This window comes from Clinocottus analis, unplaced genomic scaffold, assembly GCF_023055335.1.
Source record: "Clinocottus analis isolate CAN_PGR_092001 unplaced genomic scaffold, fCliAna1.0.p SCAF_16, whole genome shotgun sequence".
Taxonomy (NCBI): Eukaryota; Metazoa; Chordata; class Actinopteri; order Perciformes; family Cottidae; genus Clinocottus; species Clinocottus analis.
Genome location: NW_027175887.1, coordinates 10,112,684 through 10,134,238, shown reverse-complemented (window position 1 = coordinate 10,134,238; position 21,555 = coordinate 10,112,684). Strand labels below are relative to the sequence as shown.

Sequence of the window (21,555 nt, the reverse complement as noted above, 5' to 3'; positions counted from 1 at the left end):
TTGAGTAAACGCGATGATGATAATGATAAGTTATTGTGTGAAACATTTCCACAACAACTTTTAGAGTTCACCATATTATGCTGCATGTGGTTTTCAAGAGTAATGTACATTTTTGTGTGTATTTTAGACTCTAAATTGTACACTGACACCACACTAGGAAATACTGTAAATGCTGCGAGTGAAGACAGACAAGTTGCAAGCAAAATCTTTCTGATTTAGACATTGTCTTAATCTTATCTCTTCCAAGTTCACTGTCGCACATAGTTTCAAGAGTCGTAAGGATTCATGGGGTGGAAATATGAGTAGATATAGTAAAAGAAGAACTTTTTCTTTTTTTCTTTTACCATGTGACACAGTTTTCCCAGCATGGGAACAGACGTCTGCAAAACAGCGGACAGTGAACCAGAGGGGCGTTACCGTTCACGTAGGCCTGTTGATGGAGGGGAGCTGAGGTGGAGAGACGCCCATGAGGACAGAGAGAGGGAGAGAGCGAGAGAGAGAGAGAGAGAGAGAGAGAGAGAGAGAGAGAGAGAGAGAGAGAGAGAGAGAGAGAGAGAGAGAGAGAGAGAGAGAGAGAGCGCGTGTGAGTGCGTTTGGAGAGGAACCGGGGACTGCCCATGGTGAATGGGCGGAGCAGTAAGCATGCGCTGAGCTGGCAGACTCTGGGCTGGTCCTGACGGGCTGGCTGGGCTCCGGGCGGCTGTCTATGCGCTTCAGACGGTCTTGGGGGAGACTACCACCAACACAGCGTCTCCTCGAGTGCTCACAGATAACAATACTACTACTAATATTAATAATAAAAAACAGCAGAAGAGACACGAGGATAATATCTGCGAGAAAGGAACGCAAACAGCCCCACCTCGGCATCTGGAAAAGCACCGAAGAAGAAGGAGACGATCCTCCCCCTCTACCCCCACACCCCGTCGCCAACCCGCCCTATCTACCCTACCCACCACTTCATGCCATCCCTCTGGTCTGAACTGCCCTCCCACCCCGTCAGGAGAACCACGACCACCCGTAGGAAACCCCCACTTGACCAGCGTTGCCATTGAGCGATGCGCTTTGAATTTAGGAAGATATCACCTGCGTTTTTTTTTATGCACAACACAACCAGTGGTCTTCATTTTCTTTTTCCTCAACGGGAACAGTTAAGGTTACGGATTTGGGTGTTTACACTTTTTGACGGGTTTCCAGTGGCATGATAATATGCAGAATATATCATCCCACGGCAACAGACAAGGCTGTCATTCCATAGATTAGTCTTTATTCCAACGACCTGCAGTCAAATACGCTGCGTCTGAGCTTATGTTGGATTTTTTTCCTTCTTCTTCCCATGCTTAGAAAGAATCCTGACAATGGTCTGGGAACGGACCGCCTCTTCAGATACCTAGATATATTTTTTTACAAGACGTACCAGCTCTGTATTTCGCGTTTTATCGAAGAAAAAGCGAAACATTGACGAGGAGTCATTTGACACCGACGCCGCTTGAGCCATAGGACTTTGTGTGCGAAGTTTGCACCGGCAAGAGGGGGGCCAAGTCGGAGATATCTCGGCCATATCCACGGCATTTTCCCTAAAAGGTAAGCCAGGAGCGCCTTTATTTTCAATGCCAGTCCTGTAAATCGTGTCTGTGGTCATGTGTGTCCACGTTGGTCTGAGTGTTCCGCCACGATATGAAAAATTGCACGAGTTCAAACAGGGTAATGACCTATTTTCGGAGACTCTCCAGCGGTGCGCCCATATACTGCAGCCTGGACTCTCAATACTGTCACATTCAAGGCCAGCCGTGGCGGACGTGCTTTGACTTTACCGGCGTTTGTGCCATTTACGCGCCGTGCCTCTATCTATTCAACCTTTCCCCGCATGTCTGAATCCTCTTTTAAACTAGCATCCCCTCCTCAACCCTGAGACATTTTTAGAGCACTATCACAAATCCTGCCCTATATAGGGGCGTTCATCACAGCTCAGCCAGCTGTTGTGCAAGATGCAGGCTTGTACTGAGCTGAGAGGTTCTGTCACAACATCTGATAAAGAGTTCAACGTCTACATACTGCTGACATTCACTTAAAACATGATGGTCTGTTGGTAAATATAACTGTGACCACCACACGAGGTGCACACCCATCCAACAAATGATGCCAATCCTTAGATTTACCACATGAAAGAATATGTTATTATTTAATGTAAAGTTTTATGCGAGGACGTGTGCTTAGTTTTTTGAGTTTACCCTCGATTATGTTCCTGGTCTGCAAACAGCAAATGGCCGCAGCCCACCATCAGTTATTTATGCCTAATAACCTCTTTTGGTGTCGCTCACAAACTACAACATGAACTGGTCAAATATTTGTCTTGCCATTTTAGGATTTTTGTTTTGACCAATTCTACGCTAGTTAAGGGCAAGCATGTAGCGCAGGGGGCAAGGATGAACACAGGCACACATGCCGAGATAAAGGGCTATTTTCTTCCAATTAAGCAATTCCACTGTCCCTAAGCCTAATTGTGTGCACAGTGGGACTGGGTTTGGGATGGACCTTCTCCCCATTGGCTGCCTCCCATGGGCCCATTGTTCCAGAAGATGCCAGGGGAAAGAGCGGAGCTCTGCCAAGGCAGACCTAACAAGCCCTGTGCTGGAGTGGAATAAGGCTTGATCATTAAAAAGCATTAGGCCACAATGCAGATCGAGGCACACTCAAGGGGCTGCGGTTGTATTTTGGATCAGAAGAGGATGGCTGTTTATTTCCAAGGTGGCTGCGATGGACTGTATGAACATTGTATGTGTGGGTGCATGAGAGATAGATATCATATGAGACTGGAGGAGGTCTGGCTGTGGGCCCACTGGACCGCTTTCAGAGTATGTGGGGAAGAGGAGCAGCGAAAGAGGCCACACAGGCTTTGTGTAGAGGGAGGACATTGACCCCCACCGCCTCACCACCCCATCCCAGGCCCCTGCTATTTAATCCATAACCTCTTTCTGAACTGTGAGCACAGGTGCTCCACACCTCAGCTTGCTCACCGCATTGTTTATCAACTCAGCTGATGAACAGTTCAGCCTCAGGTCAACCACAGAATCCATCTGAAAGAAAGACAGATGGAGAGGCTTCTATCACCGTCGGCACATACCGTGATACTTCGCGTGCACAGCACTTAAGTCAGAGCTAGAGAAAAGGCTCTCAGCGTCGTCATATAGCCAGATGTCCGCTGGGGTCCAGCTGCGCGTCCCTGTGGTGGCATTCCACACTCAGGATGTGTGCGTGTGTTTGTGTAGGCAGCCTTTTTTTTGCTGTACATTTTCTCATCCTGACTGCATGCTTGGCCAGATGTAGATACTTGGGCAGCTGCTGGGTGCAACAGCTTGCACAGAGATTTAGTCAGAGTTTGACACCGACTTGCTTTAATCTGCTGCAATTAGTGCGCAAGAAGATACGGTGGAAGACCATGAAGGCCTTCCACCACGCCAGTGTCTGAAATCAAATCATGGGTGTGGTGGTCACATCCCCAATTTTCCCATGCCTAAAGATTTTGCACCACGCCACAACTGTCTGACATCATACCCCTGAGGTCCCAAGTTGTGTGAGCGTAAGGCAGCTGCTTTATGGTGGAAAAGGTGGACCCTAATGGCATATTCCTGCGTCAGAGAACAACCACGAGGCCTGTGGTAGCGGAATGGTGGGCGCCCACAGCGCACTTGTACTTAATGTCTTAAACCAGCCTAATAAAAGTGCACCGCATCTGAAGTAAAAAGCAGCACATTCAGTTGATTCTTACATTGCAAGTATGGCACCACAAAGAAACTCTCATTTGACATCCACAACAGTAGGTTTTGTTTTTCACACTGTGTTGTCAGCCTGTTGTGGGGCCAATAAAATATGTTTCCACTGGAGGGGGAAAAACTGTGTGGAGGGCGAGGACTGCTACCAGTAATTGGGTGGAATGTAAGTGGTACAAACTGCAGTGGGAGAGCCAGTGGGAGTGTTTGAATTGATATCACAGTGGGGTTTCATAGCTGCTGGGGATTACGGTCAAGCTGAAAGGCAACTCAGCAGCAGGAGATGGAGGATTATAGTGGTGAATGAAAGAGGCAGCATGGAGTGAAAACAAGGCACCTGATACACAGTTGCATTTATCTTGGCAGGGATCCTCGTGACAGATATGTCCTTTACACTTGTGGACAAGACCTCGGCACCACTCTGATTTCCCAATCAGACAATTTTTGATTCCACCACTCGGGGACCGAATAGATGAAATATGACTAATGTTAGGTTATGTCACATCGAATGGATTTGCACATCCCAGCTTTTGACCTGTGATCGGGCAGAGCATGTCCGAGTAGATGCAGGACAGATGTACTTCGAGGTAGAGAGAAGACACAGAGTATGACACAGTATCCATGGTCAGGTTTGGATATCAGTCCCTCGACCCCCACGCTTTGTTAATCATTCAAAGTTTTAGACAAATTCTTGGTTCTTTTGCAGCTCGATAAACAAGTGAAATTCATACGAGCCACAAGACTGAAGTCATCTCTGTAATTTAATTGAAATCTAAGTTGAAACAGAGCGCATTCACTGGCTGAACTAGAGTTAAACTTGAGAAGAACAGCGAATGACTCTCTCAGCTCTCATATCATTACAGTTCAGCTCTGGGCATTTTTTTTTCCCCAAAAATATCTTATCACTAATCATTGCCATGTGTGCAGCAGTGGAGGTGACACACGCATACTTTGGAGTGCTGCAGTGTGATGTGTCTGTGTGTGGTGACGGCCAGACTCCTGGGCCCATACAATAAGAATAGACCGAGCGGATACAGAGCTTGACTCACGCTAACTTTCAAACTGAAGGAGACCAGTGCATACCGCTTTGCTCCCTGGCTGGCCGGGCTCACGAAGCATGCATTTTTCTCCAGTTAAACTGTAACCACTAATCACTCACGGCCTCGCTGTTTCCTCCTGGAGCAGACCATTCCTGGGTCCCCAGGGTGGGTTAAAATGCTCCCTCTGGGAATATAGGGTCTACCCTTTTTTAAAATCACCTGAGTGGGACAACCCAAACGAGCAGAGGACTCTTGCTCTTTCTGTGAGGATCTGCCACGGGGAAGTTTAGGGGTCAGTTCCTCTGTTGCGAGTCTGCCGGCCTGCATTTCCAAAATAAACACAGACAACTCAGTGCCTCACTCCAGCTACCCCACCCTACCTCTTCTCATTCTCTTTAATGCTCCTTTTGCGCTCCCTGCTCAGTGTTTCTATCGTGAGAGAATTTCAGCTCGCAGAGCCCTTCCGACAATATGCAGACCATGTCTGGGGCCGGGCTTACTTGATGAGGAAAAATTAAAGAGAGAACACAGGAGAAACGCCAAGATTTGAAAGAATAACAGCAACGTAAAGGAGCTGTCAGAGAAAGGGTGGAGGTGTTAGAGGAAAGGCTGTTTGGGGTTTCAACCGACATACTTTAATACGTATAGATGATAGTAAACTTGGAGCTCGCTGAACCTTTTGGATATCTGGGAGCTCGCTCCAAGAAGCTGTGAGTTGTGCACTAATATGCACGGCCATGCAGTTTAAGTGGAGACACAGCTGGTTTGTATTATTATTTACTTGCTTGGCCAACACCCTGGATTCTACAGTTTACCCTCAATAGCACTACAGCAGTTCAGAGGTATGTATGTGTGTGTTTACGTGTTTGAAGAGAAAAGAAAGGGAGGAGTCGGACAAGAGGGGCTCAGGCTGTAAGTACGGGTGAGGAATACCACGCTGGGTAGGGAGAGACAGGGGAGAGGGATTGATGGTGTTTTTTAAAGAAGGGGATGAGGTAGAGACGGGTGAGGCAAATAAGACTCTCAAGTCTGGGCCCGGCTCCCTGTCTGGGCATATCCAGTCCTGTCAGCTAGCTTCCAGCCCCCTTCGCCCCCTCCTTCTCCTCCATCCCCGACTCCCTGAGACTCCATCTCCTCCTTGCTTTTAACTTTGCTTCTGCTCCCTCTTTCCCTTCGTCTCTCCCTTGCATTTTCGTCTCCCACTTTCCATGAGCCCCCAGCGCCATACGTGACGCTTCCATTATATAAGACATACTCCATCTTATACATGCAGTAAAGGGGAGAGAGAAAAAGTTTAGCCTGTAAGTGTTTACCTTTTCTGTGGTGTTGTAGAGATGTTGCCAGCCCTAATTTAATTCATATGTGCCGTGGATGTTTTCTTTCTCATGAGGGGAGCTTTATGTAATTTGGAAATGTTTTTTGAGGTTACATTTCGTGAAAGAAAGACATATTCTGACCTCAGATACTACTTTGAAATAACCTCACTGTTTTAATTTGGTTTCTTAAAGTTTGAATAATTTCCTTTTAGTGGGCAGCTTGAAAAACGACCAGTCACTATCTTGACACGTCCCACTTTTACTGCATCCGATTGCCTCTAAACGCCCTTGCTCCTCGTTTGCTTGGAGCTCAATAAATGGTACTGTCGGTCCTGGTGAGCTTGGCTGTTTTTTAATTGATTCGAAATGTCAGTATTGATTCAGGACAGAAGAGTGTGTAAGAGCATGACCCTGACCTTCAACGCTAATTGGGATCCTCTCTTAGGCTCATTCGGTCCAACACCGCCAATATACTGTAAGATTGCATTTGTCCGCGGCACATTTATTAGCCCTTGCTGTTCAGTGGGTGACGCCAAATCAAAAGAGGGATCAGCTCCAGATCTTTCTGAAGCTTGTTTCCAACAGATAACGCACATGCCAACAAATTTGAATCAAGAGTTTAGTGCTACTCCATTTTACAGCATTATGCTCAACTCTGTCTGTCGCCATCTCACTCGCCCTCCATCTGTCCCTTTGCATCTGTCTCTCTGCTCTCCTTTTCTGTTTCTCTCTCTTGGATGGAGCTGCAAAAGATAAAAGCTGTAGGGTGGAGCCTGTCACTTAGTGGAGCTAGAACACAGAAATACTGAAAGAAAAGGCGAGGGAGGGAGATAAAGGGAGAAAAGACTGTCATATTGACCTTGTCTTAATGCCAGCTATGGTGGGAGGGGACACGCTGGGGCGGAGGGTTACTCAGAGAAAGCAGGCGCTCCATGTGAGGAGGGAGAACACAGTTTAGTTGGCACGGCCTCACAAGGAAAAGACAACACCGGCTTTGTGTGTACATATATATGTGAGATCATGGCGAGGGAGGTAGGAGGGCTGAAATGTAGCTATGGCAGACAGTATGGGGGGCACACCCAAATTTAAAGAAGCAGGAGCTGCTGGATCACCCTGCAATGTGTGTTTCCCCCCAACACACTCATACAAATACACATCACGTCACTTTGTCTGCTAATTGCTGTCTGCTGTTTTGTATTTCTCCCTCTTCCTGTTTTCATCCCCTTTCAATATGCCTTTAAAACAAAAATGTTTTGGAAGCTGAGACCCTGCCCTGTCCCTTCTCTCCGTTCGCAAAGAATCACATTTTAACAAACATACAGTAACGGAGACATTTGCGGTGCAAAGCACATCTGGCTCTGTGTGCCCACCCCTTTTGCTCTCTCTTGAGCAGCAAAGCTGGTGCACAGGTGTGACCAAGTCCTCTCCAAGGACAGGGAGTGGCCATCCAGAAAGGAACAGAAAAGTTACGACACCATCGACGTGTCCGATTGGCCTCAGCAACTGCACACAACGATAAAGAGCGCGAACCACCACCCCAAGCGTAGCCCCCAGCCTCTCGGAGGCCGTGTTGCATAAAGCTGTTGTTGGGATCATATTACCATGGCTTTTCAATGAGAAGACTTGCTTCCCAGGGAGTTCACTATGTGCCGTCGGCTTATTGAATTGCGAGCAAATGAAAGTGGCTGGGGTCAGTGTGTAAACGCGAAAGGGGTTTGTTTCTCATGCGTGTGGTGCCATAATATTCCCGTCCAGGAAATGACTGTGAGACAGGCGCACCCCTCCCAAAGCTGGAGCGGTACCACAGTCCTCTGAACTGGTCTGAACTCCACAACATGCTGTACTAATACACGATGCACAGTCTGCATGGCTGTACATAAGGGGATGTTCAATCAGTGTGTTTATGTGTGTGTATACTGATTCTTGAAGTGGTCATTGTTGAGGATAGACCACTTTGGCGCAGTAACTGGTGCTGAGATATTCTTGGGTTTGCTGCTTATCTTACCACACTTTCCATCCACATGTCACCACCATTAATCTGCCCCCAGTTTGCTGGTAACTTGGAAGAGAGAGGGAGAGAAAGAAAAATAGATTTCTGGACCTCTTCCTATTCCCTCCTACCCGGTGGTTTAGAACTAGTGCTTTGTTTTCACCAGTAAGGAAAAATCCAAGACATGTCCTGTTGAGTTCAACCGCAGCTGCTTCAGTTATGTTTTGAAAAGGGCTCGAAGTTGGTGGTTATTCAGTGATATACTTTCATACATCGTTAAGTCTTGAAGTGCACACCTGTGTGCTTGGTTTTGGGCCGAAGCCATTTCTCTTCAGGTTTCAAAACTGCCCTGGGATTTAGGGAGTGGCCTTGTGTTTGTATGTGTGTGTGTGTGTGAGATAACCTGGTATTTTAAAGATTTAGGCAGGTGCCAGTGCTTTGCATTCCTAACCTGACCTTGTGCTCATTTCTGCTGCCTTTAGGGGAGGTCTGCAAACCCGGGGTGAATGTGTGCGTGCATAAATGCATTCATATCTCTGCACATAAGCATCACAAGGTTTCAGCTTTATGGTTGGCCCTATAAATCCTATAACCTCCCTTTCCATCCATGTCTAAGTGCACTTTGCTTGATAAGATCACTCTTTGCATGCATGCGTGTACAGGGCTCAGCATACCACTGCTTATACATTATAGACCACAGTATAACGCATGTCACCTGCACTCCCCAGCAAGGAAATATGGAGAAAATGACACTTTTGTTTGGGAAAGTAAAATTTCCACATTACATTCAAACGCCAGATATGACAAAGATACACCTTCAGAACATACCACTTGAATATATTTTTTTCAATATAGCCGTTGGGATAATGCTAATGCTGTGAGTCAGCTGGAATGACAGCATCGAGTGTGGGAGTGTGAAAGAACCATCACTTCCGAAACACAGACCTTATCCAGCAACCCCAACAAAACGGACACAGCTGGTTAGTGGGCTGATGAGTTGGGATGTTGTCTTCAGAATCAAATGCAATCAAAAGTTCCTTAAGTCCCGTAAAGAAAACAAAACTTCACCACATGCACATAAAACCAAAAGATGTTTACCTCAAGTTACGTAGTGAATATGCACAAACTGTAAAACAGAGCTGTTAATTTTTATCACAGAGCTTTTTCCTCTCTGACCCACCGCTCTCTGTTTTTCCTCCCTCTCGCATTGGCTTCATTTCTTTATTCGTCCCCCCCACCTCTCTTCTTTCCTCTCCTGTTGCTTTCCTACTGAGCATGGTGTGGTGACGCCCCTGCTTTAGCTGGAGAGCCAACTCCAGACCCTGTGATTGCGCGCAGGAGTCGGAGGATTGCATCACTGCCTGTGGGGAGAGGCCACAGGAATGGACTGAAAAAATGGAGGGGGGGGGGAGGGAGGGAGCAGTGGAGAGAGACACGTGAGAGGGGTCTATGCAAGAGAAGAAGAGGAGAATGCGAAGAAAGACGATGGCGACGAGGAAGAAGTCGAGAGGGAATAGGGCGGAGGGAGATCATGCAAGTTTCTGTTTATATGGAAGTATGGCAGAGCACAGAGGAGCGAGGAGGAGTGAGGGCTGGAGTGAATGCCTTAAGTGGCCTGCAGGAGGTAGAGGGGCCCAGCAGAGTTAGTAGGACGTAAAGAAAGCCAGGGCGGGGATGTGTTCAAATCTGTGTAGAGACAAACACATCCCTCTCTCCTCTTCTTCACGTCTCCTCTCCGCTTACCGACGGTCGTGGGTCTCCTGCTGTGTTCATTGGTTCCCCGCCACCCGCCGCCGCCGGCTATGAAAGTGCAATGTTGTGAAATGCCCCACATTATTGTAAGATTACTCACCACTCTTCAGAGCCTTCAGTACGGCCGTGCGAAGTGCCTTAGGCGTTCGTGTTGGGTAGGTTTACAGCTGAAACACTCTGAGTTATTGTCCCATGGAGTTATATCTGTTTACCGCTGATTACTCTCCTGATGCGAGAGCGTTTTTAGTTGATTAAAATCCATACGTGTGTGATTTGGAAGGGGAGTAGGTGGGATAAAAACTAACCAGTGACTGAAAACACATGTTGCAACACGTGGCCCCTCAATCCCATACTGTTCATGTCATATAGCAGCTACTAGGGAGTCTAATAAATTGGCAGTGGCTTAGGGGGAAGTTTCCTAGCTTCTTGCCAATGTGCAGCTACTCTCTCTCCCTATACCTGGCTCTTCTCTTTTCATTTATTCTGCCAAAAAATGTCATGATATTCATGCACTGCGGCCCCGTCAAATTAATTACATAATTAAAAACTAATCTCAAAGCTTTAACATTTGGCGAAATGATATCTGGTGAAATGTTAAACACATTTTGTTTGCATATTAAAGGTAAATATTTTATAAGGAAAAGGAAAAGCATTGTGATATATGGTCATGCTTACTCCTCTTGAAATTCATCCATCATCCTTCCGCTCATCCATCCCCGTCCCACCAAGAGTCAAATCAGGTTACTGTGTCGTACGATAATCTCGGGTTGAGCAGGTCATAAAGCTTACTGACACAATGTGAAATTTCAGTCAGATGGCTGTTCATAGATCATTCATGGCCTAATCTCACTGTACGACAGAATAAGTGGAATTGCTGTGCTGTTGTCAGGTCTGCCTGGATGCCATTAAGATGCAGAGTCTGGTGGAGTGTTTTCTCTCAAATTATAATTATGTACCACTAACAGTCTCCCTCTCATGTTTAATTCAGCCTGTCCTACTATTGATATACAATATCTGATCGAAACCCACAGTGTCCGTAGAGTATTCTTTACATTGTTTTCTGCACAAATGTCTACGTCCTAGTTAAGCTTCATTTATAAAAACTTAGTATTTAGACATGTTCTCTCGTATGGATGTCCAGTACACATCAATTCCCATTTCCCAAACGGTGAAGCGAAATGTTCAATACTTCATAACCAAAGTCTGAAAAGCAGGCAGAGCCAGTGTTCGACTGCTCATATCCCAGTTTGCGTCCTTACAGAATTGGTAATGCTGAGGTATCACTTGTTGTTGAGCGATCGCGTGCTCTTCCTTTCTCGTGTAGAAGTCCCCTTTGACAACAAACCACAAGTGTGACCCGCCCTCCTCGCTCTGTGCCCTTCCTAGCTCCCTCCCTCCTTCCTGGCACCTTCCCTCCCCGCCTGCCCTCTGCCTGGAATTCCTCAGTGTCTGAACGCTCTGGCTGGAGGCCATCGGTAGCTCGCTGAGAAGCTTCCTGTTGCACTCTCTCCCTCCTTCAATCTGTCTATCCCTCCCTTTTTTTCTTTCCTTCCTTCCCTCGTGTGTCTCCCCCGTTTCATGTGTTGTCTCCAATTTTTCCCTTCCTCTCCTCAGTTGCATCTTTATCTTTTGATTTTTGCATGCTCACTGATATATTCCTGTTCTCTTTTTGAAACCCTAAAAGAACAAGTGGCTATCTTGTACTAATTTCTGCCTGGGTTAAAACATGCGAGCACCTTTGTCTCTGAATCGCGGGCGATGTGACTCCAGTGCTTCAACAACTTGTCTTATTCCTCAGGAGCCCATCCCCAGTGACTCCAAGCGTCTTGCTATTGCGTAATTCTGTGTATGATCCGGTGTGTGTGTTTTTTTTATCAACATGGGAGAGGATAATAGGAAGAGGTTTGGATTGTAAATAATCTGGCAATTAAATTAACATACCATTAAAGCCAGGTAGAGGTTAGTAGGTTAGGGAATAACCAAATGAAAGAGGAAGCAGAGCGGTGAACGTGAGTGAAAAACAAAAGCAAAGAATAGAGGAATAAAGAGAGAGAGAGAAGGAATGAGAGGCCCAGAGGAGGAGGAGTGGAAACTGAGGTTTCCTGTCTGAGGAGTCAGCTGGCTGAGGAGGACAGAGGCAAGAGTAGAAAATCTCTCAGCTGTGTGCGTTTGTGTGTTGAGTGATACATCAGCGGTGAAGGGTGGAGGGCGTCTGCGGGGGCTGCAGCTCAATTGTGTATGTGTCAGCGGAGGTGGGGTCACTTACCTCAAGAAACGTCAGCAGTGACAGAAGTGGGAGAGAAGGAGGGACCATTTGCTTTTCCGAGATGCAAATTAATAGTACTCAGACTCCCCTTCGTCAGTGATATACATGAAGTCCATTTAAATCTAAAAGGAAAATTGCAAATGGCAAACGCTTTACTTTGAATCGTGCAAATGCTTTGATCATGGAAATCTAATTATTCTGAGAATTGTGTGTGCGGAAACCTGCTTGAAACGCATCGAGTTGTTTATTCCTCCTTGGGCCTAGTTGAAGATGTAAAACCCAAATGTCAGGGGTGAGGGTTCACACCACACCTACGCCTCAATCGGTCACCTCTGACCCCTTCCTCCTCCCCACCTGGTGGATGTAGAAACCAGCAGGTCGAGACACGACCAATGCTGCAACTGCAGGTCTTTACACATCACCACAGAGTTACAGAACCAACAGAAACAGATTTACTAAACAGAGTTGTTTACCTTCAGTTCATGTGGTCACTGCAGTGAGGCGCTGGACATGACGAATACTTTCAGAGTAAGTCTCTGCAACGCTCTAATGGAGCGGTGGTGACATGTCAGACACGTCAGCTAAAGGAAATGAAACCCTAAACTGTGCCAAAGCGTTGAGATTTCTGTAATTTTGGAGTGCTGCTATCTCCGTTTTATAACTTTGTAACTTATCTGACAATTGTAAAAGTTGCAAATTGCTTCTTCCTGTAAGATTTTCTTTATTTTTATGTTTGTTCAGTGTTTAAATAAATGTTTAATAACTTCACACCAACCTTAGACGTTCCCATCTCTCTCTCTCTCTCTCTCTCTCTCTCTCTCTCTCTCTCTCTCTCTCTCTCTCTCTCTCTCTCTCTCTCTCTCTCTCTCTCTCTCTCTCTCTCTCTCTCTCTCGCTCTCTCTCTCTCTCTCTCTCTCTCTCTCTCTCTCTCTGTGTGTTTGTGTGTGTAAATGATAAAAGAGAGAGCAAAGAGCCCCAGGGAGGGATGGCTTACCTCCTACAGACCACCTCCCAGGGTCACAGCAGGAGGCAGATTAAGTTACGCCCAACCTCTGAGGGGGTCACAAATCATGTACACACACACACACACACACACACACACACACACACACACACACACATTCTATCGCTCTCTTGAAACAGTCTCAGAAAATAAAACATTACACAATACAATTTTAGGCCCTGCAACATATTCGTCTTGTGCCGCACAGCTTTGATATCCACCGTTGCTTTTTTGCTGGCTCTCGTTTCTGCGCCATCAGACGGAGCAGACTGCACCGATACGCGATCCTCCTTTAGATCAGACCGGGCTGGAGATCTGTCGGTCGGAGCAGGGTGAAAGGTCAGCTCTGATCCATGTGAGCCCAGCCTCGGAGCATGGAGGTGTTGAAACACACAGCGCTCCTTTGACCAGATGCCCCCACTGTTGCTACCTCACCCGTCGCCCAACTCCCACACCCTCCAACCTGGACCCGTGTTCCCCTCCCCGGACCCAGACACGCCTCATCAAAGGGCGGTTTCCTTCTGCAGTGGGGTGGATGTGGGACTCGGGTGGGAAAGGGTTTTGCAGGGGAAAAGGTGACCGAGGTTGCTAAAGAGGACACACACAAACCTCTCTTTCAGAAATCCTCTTCCTCTTCCACTTCCTCCTCCCTTCATCCTAACCCTATATCCTTGCTGTGGCCCCTTCGGTCATCCCTCCTCTCTCCCTCTCTCTCTAGCAGAGTAAACACAGGCTACAGCAGAGAGAGGGAGAGAGAGAGAGAGAGGGCCCAGAGAAGGGACAATGCTGCCTTTCAGAGAGACTGTCGACCCCACGGCTCAGCAAGGAAGTCTGCATGGGGGCCAGCCAACACCCCTTCCACAAACTTCACAGCCATCCGCCACCGAGCTGTACACACACACACACACACACACACTCGCATATCACGCCAACACCATACTCCTTCCTCCACTGTATATGACTCTTTCTCTCGGTCGTCCGTTCTCTTTGTCTCACATTTCCCACAAACCCTCTCTCAGTGGTCGGTTGCTCTTTGGAAGACGGAGTCGAGATCACGTACCTCGGTCCAAAATCCACACGCTGTGAGTCACTTCCCAGTCAGTCGCTACTATTTTTCCACTAAGAAATAATGGTGAGGTGAAATCCAGCAGTGGGGACTGATTCACCAGAAGCTGCACTCGTCCCACAGGGAACACATTAGCGTGGTATTGACTATTGAGCGAGAATTATAAGATATCTTATGACCGGCTGAGGTTCTCGGAAGTTCAAGAGAGTTTGTTTGTGAATAAGTCAGACTCAACTGCTTCTGTGAAGAGACATAATTGAGCTTTAGTCCACCATCACATGACGGCTAAATATTCTGCTGGGCTGCATTTATCAGTTAGTTGAATTATCGATAAATCTGGGGATTATTTTCGGGATCGATAGAGAGAAAGAGAGCGAGAGACAGACAGATATACGCATGTACTCTGTATCATGTTCAGATTGGAGGCAAAATTGTGATTTTGTAATTTTGGTCTGTACAAAATAAATCCAATTTAACTTTATTAATTCCAAATTGGGAAATTATTAAGTACATATATCATGAGAGATAGATATCTACAGACACAGTATAAAGAATATATTACAAATAATACACTATAAATACACCAAACTGCAATATAACTTTATAAACCACAACAAATAGAATATGAAATATAAACGTAGCATATCATACTTCATTATATGGATTATATAGATATATTAGAAATAATTATTCGAGTCCATGGGGATATTTTTAAAAGTGGTTGTTTGAAAAGGAAGCACATTTCCAAAGCTGCAAACATGCCATTTTTTGCTTGAAAAGTGAGTCAAATGGTTGATTGATTATCCAAGTTATTGCTAATTAATTGTCCGTTAGTGGACTACTGGATTAATGGAGTATAAAATGTATACTCTATTCCATCTCACTGCACATTTAATCTGACCATTCTCCTTCTCCAACATGCAACAGGCTGAACGATACCAACAATGCACTTCATTATAACGGGGAAGGACACATTTTTAATAAATTGTCTCCACATTCTATTATGGAGGTTTAGTAATGGTTTGCACGTGGAGCAACTGCCTGAGAAGAGCTTTTGTGTGTGGAGACCCCTGCAGTGTCTCTGCTGGTCACACAGTGAGAGCTGGAGGATCACATGTTGATCACATTTGAAGTGCCAAAAAGACCTATATTCCACGTTTATATGGATTCAAAAGTTCCAAATCAGTTTCTCGTTGTGCTTTACAGCCTTGATTATAGCGCGGCCGGGTTTCTGTTTGTCCCTGCAGCTGATAGGAGCTGGATTTAGAGAAAGGTTAAGCTGATTATCGGTCCCAGGGTAAGAGCTTTTACTCGATTAAAGTGGATGACAGACGATTTTATGCTACTTTGGCCAAACAATAAAGCCAAAAGTCTTGGCAGGCTGTGTGGTAGGAGTTACAGTAAGTTAGTCAAATGCACCCAATCCAGAGAGAGAGAGAAACAGAGATGTGGTGTCAACCGCAATGTGATCTCATTGAGGATCGTATCTGCTCTGACTGATCGTATTTTTACAGCTAATGGCAGTTCTTGCCCACATAACAAACTCTCTTCGGTCAAAATGATAATAAGAGCTACAACCAGGAATACAGGTTTATCATTACACGATTGTCCTGGGTTTGACTGATGGAGGTAATAATAATAAAGCAAGCATGTGTCAGAAGTTAGTGGATACATTTAGCAAAGTGGAGGATGATGGAGACATTATTAGACAGTGAAAAAGGGACACATACATCCCCAAGAGACAAAGCCTTTATGTAGCTGTTAAATGTAGAAATGATCTTAAGGATGGATTCCCATTTGTAGTTATTAGCTGGTCTAATCAATCCTCCATTCCCTTATAAGATCCCTCCTTTGAGCAATTTAAGAAACTTAAAGCCAAGATCAAGATGAACCGGTGGGTCATGTGCTAGCCGAGTGGGGTTTATAATCACATAAAATTCAAAGGAAATTTTGCCTAACATGATTCTCTACGTGCATGCGAAACATACATGTGTGTACATACATATGTATACATCAAAACAGAAAGATCTCACTGATAAGGCCATAATGCTGCTCTGTGTGCATGTCCATACAGTATGTTCCTCTGTTTGCATCAGTACGTGTGTGTATCATCATCCTCTTATCTATGGCTGATTGAGTCTTTACACCCCCCTCTCCCTCTGGTGGTGGTGTGTGTGTGTGTGTGTGTGTGTGTGTGTGTGTGTGCGTGTAGCGAGCGAGTGGCCGTCCCTCGTTGGGCTGGTGGACCTGGTGACCTCTCTGCTCCGTGCCTCCCAGACACAAGGGCTTCTAATGTGGCCCCTGGCCAGTCGCTCTCAAAGCCCACCATTCACTACCAACCGTGGCTTCTGTGAGTGTGTCGGCATGTGTGTGAGAGAGAGGGAAGAAGAAGGGGGGGAGGGGGTGGATTTGTTGAAATTACAGTTTGATTAATTGCTTGTGTGTGTGTGTGTGTGTATCTACGCTCAACATGCACACTGGGAGCTGCCCGGCATGAACTCCAGCAGAAAAAAAGGACACCCTGCAACTGTGTGTGTGTTGACGGAAATATGCTTTGAGGAGACGTGTGTGTGTGTGTGTGTGTGTGTGTGTGTGGGTGTGTGTGTGTGTGTGAGGCCGGGGAGAAGGAGCAGTGAACCCTAACACATTGTGTTGAATAGAGAGCTTGGCTTTAAACCAGCAGTACTGTACTAGCACCGCCTGTGTGTGGAGCAGTACACGCTGAAAGAAGAGGAGTATTTGTTTACATTTAAGTTGAAAGGAATGTCTATACTCCATTGCTTGGTGCAACACAGGGAGACTGGCTCAATCTGGCGGCAGAGGAAGACCAACTAAAACTCAAGATGACAGTTCGATGACGCTTCCTGCTCACAACCCTCAGGCTGGGTCCAGAGGTCAGTGTGTTTAGAGGAGGCAGGAGGTGGACGGAGTAGGTGCAGCTGGACTTGAAGGCCTCGGGGGATGGGAGGGGGGGTGGGGGGGGGTCTCAAAGGTCCATGGGGTCTGAAGGTGCACAATGTTGGGGGCTGGGGTGGGGGCGATGTGACAGGGTGCAAGGGCCGGTGACTGGCTGAGGGGTGGGGTGAAGCAGAGCTGGCGGTGAGGGTGACCATCTGGATTGGATTGTAGACATTCCTCAGGAAGAGTGTGTGAGTAAAGGTCAGCGTGGAAGACGAGGAGGGGGTCGCTCAGATCTCTATGTGTGTGTGTGTGTGTCTGTGCGTGTCTGTGTGTGTGTGTTTGTTTTTTTCCCGGCTTACTCAGTTTTTCAGTTTACGATTGTGGTCAGTTCACCATTGTTAAAGAGTATTTATTAGCCGGTGGGAATTTGAGAAACCTTCAACATTCATGTGGGAAATATTGCAGGTGTGATTATCTGTCACCTTCTCACATTGGAATGCAGCGCTTCATTGTACGTGTGTTTATCTGAACACCAAGCTATCCTTCATTGGTCCCACTAGTCCTGACTCTGCCCCTCCGTGACTGTTTGTGCAGGTGGGAGGTCAGCGGTTTCTGGTCATGCTGTCCCTGGACGAGCCCCTGGACCTGAAGCTCCCCCGGCGGGCCAACGGGTGGGACAGAGCGCGTTCTCCCCCCATCTCCCCGCTGCACCCCAAGCGAGCTCGCCAGCTCCGCATGGCGGAAGACGGCACCGCAGTCATAGAGCCCGCCTCTCCAGCATCTCCACACACAGGTAACAACAAAGCAGAAGTCTGCCGTCACGACTTCACCTCTGTGAGGCTGCGTTGAGGCAGTGTTTTTTCGTTCTTTTTTTTAATTTTTTTTACCGTGTATCCAAATATTTAAGTCTGAACAAAAGTGGTAGACCAAGAAAGCCATGCCAATAGAGCCCCAATGTAAGAGGTCTTCTTTTACAAGTGTGTGTTTTCTCAGGTATGCAGGTGGTCCCCCATGATCGGGCAGACACCCCCACACCTCCTGCGGTGGACCTGAGCATGTCTCCCTCCTCCCGCCACACCCCCAGCTCTCCAGAAATGACCAACGGCAACTACATGGCCTCAGGAGTGAGTATGACCAAACTAGGGCCGTCCTCGACCGAAGAAATTCGTAGTCGACTTCCACTCGAATAAGACATTGATAGAGAACGACTAATTGCCTAAAGTAATCGAATAATAAGACCAGAAGGGTCGATAAGTCAAGGTGGTGGCAACCCTCGACGAAACGTAAAGTCAGAGACTTAACACACCTACCCATGTGTTCCACGTAGCTTTCATTTGGTCCTCCACTACCTCTTTTGTCTCCAGTCTCTTTGTTGACCTCTTGAGTAGTTGAAATAGTATAAACACTGTCTGCAGCGGAGACTGAGTCAGCCTGCTGGGGCCAGCAAGTCAGGAACAACATCGGGTTGTGTCACACTCTGCATGAGGGAATCCGGCTATGCAAGGGGTCGGAGGCTTGTGTGTGTGTGTGTGTGTGTGTGTGTAACTCTTATCAAACACCTCTTGTGTCCCCAACAAATGCCTCTGTCTGCTTAACTTGCACTCAGTGGTCCCACTGGCATGCAAGTGTCTGTGGTGTGTGTGTCTGTAGGTATAATCAAATTTAAGACAAGGTACAGGCATGCAGACCTTATGCCGCCTAATTAAATTCCCTCCCAATTGAATTGAGACGCGCTGGCTGAGACCAGTCAGCCGCCCCACTGAGTCCCAGATAGCCCCGACCCCACCGCTGCAGATACTCGACACTTTACTTATTATCCCCGGTGGACGCAGAGAGGATGATTTCTGTCCCCTCTCTCTCTCTCTCTCTCTCTCTCCCCCCCTCTCTCCCTCTCTCCCCTTCAGCTCACATACTTTAGCACATGGAGTGCAGAGGAATTCTCTCCGTGCTTTCCTACTCTCAGACTTATTTGTCCTTTATTCCAAATTCCACGTTCTCACCACTGCTCCTCTCAGTTTTCTGCTGGAGCGGAGTTACTCTGTGCGTGTGTCTGTAAGCCGGTGTTTTAGCTCTTTGAGCTCCAGCTGAGGTTCAATGAATCTTGCCGCTCTCATGCCGAGCTCGGGGATGTAGGGAGGTTTTGTACCACGCAGCGGGTGACTACAAGAGAAAAAGTGTTTGTTTTTTTTAGAGATGACGATCAGCTGTTCTTTACTCCATTGATAAAAATAAATACGTTTGTCTCTATCAAGTTATTTTCTCAGTGAGGCCATCAGTTCCTGCTTGTGTCATCCAGCTGATGGTTTATTGTCTATTGTGCTGTGTAGATGTTGCTGTCAGAGCAATATACTGCCGGCAGTAGTCATGGCTGCAAGGCATGACTTCTATCACATCAAGCTGTATTTTCGCACATGACCGTAAACATGAACTAAAGCTGTGCATGGTTCTTTCTTTCTTGTGCAGTGGATTAATAATCCTATTTTTGTCTTCTCTTTTTCTGCTTGTTTACCAGAATTCTCACATTTCACAGGCCTTTCAGTTTTTTGTGCCAATCGGTGCTGGGGCGGGACTTCACCTGCCATCCTCCATGTTCATTGGCCAGACAAGCGACAAGAGAGCCTCGCCTGACCTCTCAGCGGATGAACAACTGGCCTGCCACTGGAAGAAGGTATGACCAAGAGACCTTGGTGTTTCCTAACTAGGATCAGCTCAAAACAGCATTATCATCTCTGACAATTCATTTAAAATGCTGAATGTTTTCTCTCCTCTAGTGCCATCTGCTCTTTGACTCCCTGCAAGACCTGGTGGACCACGTCAATGACTTCCATGTCAAGCCTGAGAAGGATTCTGGGTACTGCTGCCACTGGGAGGGCTGTGCTCGCAAAGGGAGGGGTTTCAATGCTCGGTGAGAAAATCATACACCTGAGAAATGTATTTAATGTACATATCAGTGGAGGATTATTGAGGATTTTTGTTGTTGCATTGCTGCAGGTACAAGATGCTCATCCACATCCGCACTCACACTAACGAGAAACCCCATCGCTGTCCCACCTGCAACAAGAGCTTCTCACGCCTGGAGAACCTCAAGATACACAATCGGTCACACACAGGTCAGTAGTAGAGCCGACGCTAAAGTCAAAACGCCTTTCCTAATTTTTGTAAAATCAAAAATTGTGCGATTTGGTCACTGCATTCTCAACATAAGGCTCATTTCTCCCCCCCGCAGGTGAAAAGCCCTACATTTGTCCGTACGAGGGTTGCAACAAGCGCTACTCCAACTCCAGCGACCGCTTCAAGCACACTCGCACACACTATGTGGACAAGCCTTACTACTGCAAGATGGTGGGCTGCCTGAAGCGCTACACAGACCCAAGCTCTCTCCGCAAGCATATCAAGGCCCACGGCCACTTTGTGACTCAGGAGCAGGGCTCCTCAGGCGGGGTGGGCTCGCTGCTGAGGGGGAGTCAAAGTGGGGTGCTTGCTGGCGATATGGGTAAGGATTCAGAGCTGTCCTATCTGAGTGCAGCCCACATTATCATCCCGGGGGCAGCGGCTGCTTTCCTTGGAGGCCATGCTCTGCAGGGTCTGCGTGGTGCCCTTCCCCTGTCCCCTCTCAGTCCTCGGCCCCTGGATCTCAGCACGTTCGGTTGCGCCGGATCACCTCCGGGCGGCCTGGGAGGCGCACCCATCCTGTCCTTCAACGGCTCCACGCTGGGCCTGGCCAAATCCTCTCTGGTCTCCGCAGGCTTCCCCTCCTCGGCCCTGGGCCTGTCGATGATGCCCATGATGGGGGCTTCGTCTGAGCGCAGGTCCCACAGCCAACAGGCCAGGAGGGGCCGGGGGGAGGAGGCAGAGAACAGGGTGACCGGGGGGGTCTTGAACCTCTCCACGGGATCCCATGATCCCCTGTCCTGGGTGGTCATCCCCCCAGGCACCGTGGTGCTCAAGCCAGCTGTGGTCAACTGATACACACATCCATACATACACACACATTCCAGAAGAGCTCAGGGGGGAAGGGGGGGGGGGGGTGAACGCCATAGTGGGGGTACACACGGTCAAAGGTGATAGGGACTGGCTCGCACAATCAATTCCAGGCAAACGCATTTCAGAGAGAGGTTGTCAACAGAGAAAAACTGCAGAAACTCATCAAACCCTCAATCATAAAAAACAATAGATAACACTACACCTCACAAGAAATAAGTACACAACGCAAGCCTCTCGTGTCGATGGGAAACCAAACTTGGGGCCCAAGAACTCTGTTTACCATATATGGCTCCGTATTTCTATCACAAGGCCCAACATTGGGCTCCTCTTTGCTCTCTTATTTTGTATTTTATTCTTTATCATTCCTGTTTCCTTGATGTGACAGTCTTAGTGCTCTGTGTTCTTACAAAAGTCCTGATTCATTGATAAGTATTTATATAACTGTTTTACAGCGGACAGTGTGCCTCCAG

At 47.2% G+C, this 21,555-nt stretch overlaps 1 protein-coding gene across 1 annotated transcript; it reads left to right on the top strand.

Moving 5' to 3' along the window:
- Nucleotides 1-705: 705 nt before the first annotated feature.
- Nucleotides 706-21,093, top strand: glis2b (GLIS family zinc finger 2b). The gene is made up of 7 exons (XM_068579066.1): nt 706-1,581; nt 17,696-17,894; nt 18,095-18,225; nt 19,614-19,769; nt 19,873-20,006; nt 20,093-20,211; nt 20,328-21,093. Exons 2-7 carry the CDS (start codon nt 17,720-17,722, stop codon nt 21,065-21,067), a joined length of 1,455 nt encoding a protein of 484 aa, XP_068435167.1. The 5' UTR covers nt 706-1,581; nt 17,696-17,719; the 3' UTR covers nt 21,068-21,093.
- Nucleotides 21,094-21,555: the final 462 nt, after the last annotated feature.